Raw genomic sequence first — 7,645 nt, 5'->3', positions numbered from 1 at the left:
GGGGTGTTTTATTCAATTTTACAGCATTTAAATATAAGTCATTTTGAAATAGTATTGATTAAAAGTTGACATATTCCAGTATGTGAGTATCCATCAACAGACTGTAAATTTCCTTTAACTTTAGTCTAAATAATTCCTAATTTCTCAAACATTAGATATGATTTCCTATGAATGAGGTTTATTGACCATAAATTCCCCAAAACATGACTGTAAAACCAAAGTTAATACGTTAGTGTTACATAGCATTAAACGTCAAAAAAGTGACAAACATTGAAAAAAGTGTTGAAAAAAGGGACAGAACGGTAAGAAAAAGTAAAGAACATTGATAAAAGACGTCAATAAAAGTGTTGCTTTTCAATTTTGACGGGAAGACAACACAAGGATTAACTGAGTTTGCAGCATTTTGGAGTTTGTAGGCGTGGAAGGAGTTATGTTTCATTTTCATCCCAGGTTACAACCAGATGTTCATCATCCCTGTTGGAGCCACCACCATCAGCATCCGAGAAACAGTGGCCACACGCAACTACCTTGGTGAGTTTTTTCTATTAAAGGATCAGCAGGGCCACACGGAATCTGCGGAAGCAGAATTCCACACACTTCTCTGCAGATTTTCTGCAAATTTTCCACCAATTTTCTGTAGATTTTCAGCAGATATTAAACAAATCTCCATCCCAAACAGCAAAACAGGCAGTCCACTAAATTATGCGGCTTTTCATTCTGGATCAGTGCTGAAAATAGTTCACGCCTTGTTTGTTATTCTGTAGTATGTTTGATTGTATTCTGTGCATACAATGACTTTAATCTCTGTGCACGGCCAGCTATCAAGAACCTGCGTGGTGAGTACTACCTCAATGGCCACTGGGTAATTGAGTTTTCCAGGGCGACACGCATTGCTGGAACAATGCTGTACTACCAGCGAGGAGCTGAGGGGGACAACGTCCCAGAAACCATCATCGGCCGCGGCCCCACCACCGAGCCCCTTGTTGTTGAGGTAAGATTGAACATACACTGAGACAGACAGCGTTGGTCTTTCAAACTTTACATTTACCTTTGCGTTTAGATCTTTAAAATAGGGCCCCCAGTCTCATGAGATTTATTACAATATATTACACATATAACATAACACAAAACATATATAATAAAAGATCCATACTTGGCACCTGTTTACCGATACCTTATTGCCCCTGAAAATTCTATGCTATATCAATTTTTCCCCCACCCCTAATTAAAAGTGATCCAACCACCACTCACGTTACATTTCCCTCAGGAGTTGAGGGAGAGCAGGCAACGGGCAACTAGAAATCCAAACCATACATCCTTTTTTTTGCACATTAAGGTGTTTTAGCTTGTTTTATTGCAATATAGTTATAAGTCATCCTGTTGACAAGTAGGAGTTTGGGACGCATTTTAGGAACATTTACAACCTCTAAGGACCACGAATATACCCAGCACACTTCAGGGAAAACTGACTGTGAAATAGGTTGTTTTGGACAAAAGCGGTTAAGAAGAATTTTTCATGGCATTACTAGAGTTAGAGGAAAGGTAGTCTCCCATTGCCAGACCTATATCCACAGCGCTGCTGAGGAAAGGTCAGAGAATCAGAAAATCTGAGAAGGATCTGTCCTCCGAGGACCAGGAAGCTGGCCTTTGGACCAAAATCTTTTGACAGACTGGCAAAAGAATATGAGTGAATGATCTCAATCTTTTGTAAATGGAGTTTAATCTTTATGTCCAACCCTGCCATCTCAGCTGATCAGCCAGGAGCCCAACCAAGGAGTGGAGTATGAATTTTATCTTCCCAATGGACGCTCCAGAGAGGGCTACTACTGGAGCTTTGGATCCTGGTCTTCCTGCAGCAGAGAGTGCGGATCAGGTCAGAGTCTCAGAAAAACACAGATAATAATTTAAAACACGGCTGAATGCAGACCAATACAGTATTTCTCATCCAGGTTCTTGGAAAAATGATACAAGTCAGTTGTCTTTCTCCTCCTTCATTAGGCTACCAGTCTCGTTTGGTCTTCTGCACCATTGATAACGAGGCCTACCCTGACTATCTCTGTGCATCTCTGCCCAGGCCACAGACCAACCGCACATGCAACTCCCACGCATGCCCACAAATCCGCAGGTAAACTACACGTGATATGATATTTCAGTAGACTTTGGCAGAATTTTATGAGATCAACAACATCCAAAGGTCATTTTTGTTCCATTGTAAGTGTTACTATTTTGTTTGTGCTCATAAAAGTGCAAAAACTAAGCTTGAGAGCAGCTTTTTGACTGTTGTTGGTGTGTTATAACTGTCTGAAAGGATGGCGTACCTGTATCCACCACAGTTGTGGCGATCCTCTCAAAGACCCAGGGCCTATTTGTTCAGGTAACCCAGGGTCTGTGGTCGTAGTCTTAGAGTTTTACTTTTAGATGACTCCAAACACAAAGGGGGGAGAAATAATTTTCTCTGATTTCCTGAGCATCAATTTTAATAACTTATTAGCAATCCTATTGTTCATGTTGACACCTGATAAATGAAAAATCTTAATGTCAATTACGTAAACCCAAAGTGCTTAAAAAGAGCATTCACAAGTGTTAATAGAAATAGGAATACACAACAAGACATACTAGTGTGATCATACAAATTCACACACACACACACACACACACACACACACACACACACACACACACACACACACACACACACACACACACACACACACACACACACACACACACACACACACACACACACACACACACACACTTAAACAAATGCCTGAGAAAATAAATAGGTTTTGAGTTTGCTTTTGAATGTGGACCCAGTTGTGGCAGACCTTAATCTAAGTGTCAAAAATGTATTAAAAAATTAGTCATACAGTTAAATTAAAATGTCCGTCTGAAAACTCTCCCCCTTAAGATGTGTTTGACTCTGTAGCGTGTGTGTTTAGCGCTCAGCCTGTTCCTCCATGGCGGGTGAGAACGAAGCCAACAGCCCAGCTCAGAGATCTCCTTTCAAACTTTTAATGATCCTCATTTGTCCTGAACACACTCAACGTCTCTCTCCATGGAGACCGAGTCGTGATTTAATGCCAGATTTCCATCAGAGCCCCCCCTCTTTCTTTAACCTCTCAACCTGTGGCCCCTGTACCCAATCCCTGAGCTGGGCTGCTGCCTGATTGCTTTAGCAAACTGTAAAACTCTCTGTCCCTGTGCATTAGTTCAGCTGCTGTGTTGTGAAGTGTGCGTGGAAAGGTTATAGGTCGTCGTGCAGGGGGGTGTTGGGGATTGTGTACATCTGAATGGCAGTGGGATTGGTAGTAAATAGCCGGGGCTTCAGTCAGTGACTCTGTGGTATTTCCTGCTTCTTTTCTTCCATGCTACTACTGCTGCTTAGAGATGTGAATGAAGATTGCAGTGGCGCTAACTGCTCCCTCATTATCCCTCAATTGAAAGATATAGACCACAAACAGTTAAAAACCCTCTGAGGTCAAAAAGCATTTTCTCAATTTGAAATATCTTCTTAAATTCACATTTATTAAGGGTATTTGCATACAGTATAACTAACCCCCATGTGTTGCATATCAAAATGTTTAACAAACTAATCTTTTGGTATCGTAACGCCCAAATTTGTCGAATGTGTAAAGAGATAATTTTGCACTAAAGTTGACGTTCACTTTTTGGGAATTCCTCGGATCCCGTGGATGGAAAAAGAAACTTTACTTATGTCAATGAATTGTTTTGGTGCTTGAAATGCGTTTACCAAAGTCTTTGCTTCACCAAACGTAGTCCAATATATTAATAAATGAATAATTAATTGTATAATAAACGCCTGAAATTAAATATTGTAATGTCGCTTTTTGAATAGAAGCATTGTCTGTTGTTCAAACACCAACAGAGGGTTAATGGTCATGTCTCTGACTTGTGTATGTGTGTTAAAGTTGGGGCGGAGATAAAAATGTGAGTGAAGTAGCATAGTTTTTGTTTTTTAGATGTGCTTTTCAGTCTTTGTATTTAATGCTTCCAATAATCAGTGTCTGTTCACACTAACCATGAGGTGAAGAATACTTTCTGTGCTTCAGCCGAGGGAGACTGGTGGCTGGTTTCTCCAAAAGAATGTGTTGTTTTTAAAGGTCCCATGACATGGTGCTTTTTGGATGCTTTTATAGGCCTTAGTGGTCCCCTAATACTGTATCTGAAGTCTCTTTTATATAGACCTTAGTGGTCCCTAATACTGTATCTGAAGTCTCTTTTATATAGACCTCAGTGGTCCCCTAATACTGTATCTGAAGTCTCTTTCCCAAAATTCAGCCTTGGTACAGAATTATGGAACCTAGAGCCAGACCCACAATGAGCTTTCAATTCAATTCAATTTTATTTATAGTATCAATTCATAACAAGCATTATCTCAAGACACTTTACAGATAGAGTAGGTCTAGACCACACTCCAGAACTTGCCCTTTAGGCAGAAACCTCGGCCAGACCCAGGCTCTTGGTAGGTGGTGTCAGCAAAATTCTCTGGACAGGCAAAGCAGAGAAAGGGGAGGTAACCTTGCTCCTTATGACGTCATAAGGAGATTCCAGATCTGGCCATCTTAGCAATAATTTTCTCAAAGGCAGAGCAGGATACCCAGGGCTCAGTTTACTACACCTATCACCTTTTCTAGCCACTGGGGGAGCATAGGAAGGCTGGGGAAACTCATATTAATGTTAAAACTCATAAAGTAAAATGTTCATGCCATGGGACCTTTAACATAATCATGTCTACTAGATTAGTAGGCTGGTCAGTAGCTCTTTTAAAACAATGCATCCTTTAATACGCTTGCATTTCATTGGAATGGTTTCATATCAAAACACTGATATGAATCTGAACTAAAAGCTGGTTATTAAAGGCAAATATTCAAGTACTGCTGTAATGATAAGTCAATGGGTTGACGGACAGGAAATACATCCACATAAATGTGTTGTTTGAAGTTGGGCATTAACAAGGAAATGCCAAAAGTGATCTGGTTCCAGCTTCTTACGTTTTAGGAGTTGTTGCTTCTCTCTGTTGAATAGGACTGAAAATGAAATGTCTTTAGGTTCTGCTCTGTTGGTCAGACAAAACAAGCAAGAAATCGGTCAATCTAGGACATTTTGATGGACATTTTCCCCCAACTGTATATTCAATACAGACATTTTACTGTAAATAGTAACATTACACCAGGCTAAAATAAAACTTCTCTGATGGCTGGCTATTTGCTCTCTAGTACCTGTAATCACAGCAAACAGACAGGTCATTACATGGTGTACACTTCTACATCGCTGCAGCAAGGTGAGACCTTAAACCACCGGATGTCAATCAAAGACTTTTCAAGGGCTGTTACAAGTTGCTCCTTCCCTTCCCCTGATTGGCTTTGTCACGTTTCAGGCCGTCATTGTAAGCTCTCACCAAAATGCAACCTAGGGTCTTTTTGTGAATGTGCCCGAGTCAAACTTTCGTTTAAAAGCATAATTAGGACTAAAAAGCCAAGATGTTGGTGAGCGGAAAAACCAACAGTTAAAGTGAGTTGAAACCTTTCTTTTTAGTAAACTCTGTGTACACAAGCCATGTTCACAGTGCTGAGTTCATGTGTAGAGCCCCTGGTGAGACTTGGAGCAAAGTCTCATGTTGTGTTGTTAAAAATAGGAATTTTGATGCTATCATAGCAATGCCCCTAGCTCTCCCATTCAAAAGGCCATTTGACCAAAAAGGAGAATACGGTAAATCTTAAAAGTTAAGTTAATTATGCTTTTAAATGAAAGTTTGACTTGGGTACATTCACAAAAAAAACCTAGGTTGCATTTTGCATTTTTGTATGGATGCTGTCCAGAAATATTTGCCTCTCTGAGAATGGCAAATTAAGTATTCTATCTTGTCCCATTCAGACAATTAAAAAAAAAAAAAGTTTTGGCATGAAACTGTCTTCATTTTCTCTGCACTGCATTCTTACATCTCCTGACTTCTGTTTCCTGTCTCTCCACTCCTGGCGCTGGCTTTACCCAGCTGGAAAACCGGCGAGTGGAACACCTGCTCGGTTACCTGTGGTGGAGGCTCTCAGGTGCGCAGTGTGCAGTGCGTCTCCCATGATGCCGCTGGGCCCCGCGTGGTGGAGGATGCCATTTGTGCCGCCAACGCCGAGGCACCGCCCTCTCTGCAGACCTGCAACATGCAAAAGTGCGCAGAGTATCAAGTGACTAGATGGAGCGCGGTGAGTGAACGGGTGAAACCGATTCAAACGAAAGCAAACAAACAATATGGGCCAAAAACAAGATTTTTTTAAAGATGAATTGCCTGTATTTCTACTTAATACAAAAATACTACATTTATTACCATATTTAGCATAGCATGACTAGCTTGACTGTATCCAACTGAAGTGAAAGATATCCCACTTGCTGAAAAATAAAGAAATTAGGTCGAGATAAGTGAAAGACAAGTTATATATACTGTATATACTGTGTATATATATACTGTGTATATATAAATATAAAATGAACCTGATGCTAATAAAAAGATTAAAGATTAAAAGAAGATAAAAAGGACCGTAAAGATCTTATTAAACAGGTCAAAAATGTTCTTCAAGCAGCAGACTACATATCCTTTACTTTAGCACAAAAGAAGAAGTTATGTTAAAAAATATCTTCATAACAGTCGTAAGAGTGTTATTGTTAAAGTTTGTCTTGTATTTATCTATGACGAAGAACAGATGCTTAGCTCTGTAACTGAATAATTATCAATAAAGTCTTACATGTAAAGCCAAGATTACTTGAGAAGCCCAAACTGAAGCTGGAAAAGTTGGATACTGTAAGCCTAAAACACACACTAGATGCAACATATTTTAATAATGAGTGCATTGAATAAAACTACAGACTCTTAAGGGGAACACAAGCTGCAGAGTTTAGTCCAGTTTTATCTCTTTAAATAATGCATGCTGTGTTGTCTTTTTTTTTTTCTTGCACTTAATTTGAATCACATCAAACAGTGTCACCATTAAAGAGTAATGGGTGTAATATAATGTATGCTGTTGTGTTCCTAGTGCTCAGTGACCTGTGGTTCAGGTGAACAGACCAGGGAAGTCACCTGTGTTGGTTCAGCAGGAATGAGGCTGGAGGAAACATCCTGCAGCGCTCTGCTCCGCCCGACTGCCGTCCGACCCTGTGAGATGGCCGCCTGCCTGAGACAGATCAGCTGGCACGTCGGAGACTGGGGACTGGTGAGAGGGGATAGGGAACAGCAAGCAAAAACAACACAGGGACACTCATGTGCAGTTACTAGAGTTGTTCTGATACTAGTATCAGAAATGTCTCAGATACTGCCTAAAATGCTGGTATCGATCTCAGCGAGTATGCCAGTCTATGCACCAATCTGATACAACATAATTGTGCCCTGAAAGAAATCTGTCTCAAAGTACTTTATTTATGTTCATTATCCATTATGACTGACTGTCTATTTAGATAATAAATGAAAGTTCTATGGCATTCAGTCTCTGTAAACTCTGTATGTATTTGTTCATGTTTTACAACCCATCCCATGGCATGAAAATGTCACTTTATGAGATTTTTAACATTAATATGAGTTCCCCCAGCCTGCCTATGCTCCCCCAGTGGCTAGAAATGGTGCTATGTGTAAACCGAG

At 40.2% G+C, this 7,645-nt stretch overlaps 1 protein-coding gene across 3 annotated transcripts in view; it reads left to right on the top strand.

Moving 5' to 3' along the window:
• The window catches only part of paplna (papilin a, proteoglycan-like sulfated glycoprotein), a 47,840-nt gene that overhangs the window by 16,372 nt on the left and 23,823 nt on the right, over positions 1-7,645 (top strand). For 2 of the 3 annotated variants that reach the window (XR_004331153.1, XM_032511068.1), the window contains exons 8-13: positions 451-531; positions 819-991; positions 1,750-1,873; positions 1,999-2,125; positions 6,017-6,221; positions 7,047-7,223. Coding sequence is in view for 1 of the 3 variants with exons in the window: in XM_032511068.1 (XP_032366959.1) it covers positions 451-531; positions 819-991; positions 1,750-1,873; positions 1,999-2,125; positions 6,017-6,221; positions 7,047-7,223 (887 nt within the window). In the remaining 2 variants the exon portion in view is untranslated. Of the gene's footprint in view, positions 1-450; positions 532-818; positions 992-1,749; positions 1,874-1,998; positions 2,126-2,308; positions 2,375-6,016; positions 6,222-7,046; positions 7,224-7,645 lie in introns of all 3 variants that reach the window. The other variant, XR_004331152.1, reaches the window with a different exon arrangement.

This window comes from Etheostoma spectabile, unplaced genomic scaffold (genome assembly GCF_008692095.1).
Source record: "Etheostoma spectabile isolate EspeVRDwgs_2016 unplaced genomic scaffold, UIUC_Espe_1.0 scaffold314, whole genome shotgun sequence".
NCBI lineage: Eukaryota > Metazoa > Chordata > Actinopteri > Perciformes > Percidae > Etheostoma > Etheostoma spectabile.
This window is presented reverse-complemented; position numbering and strand designations above follow the sequence as displayed.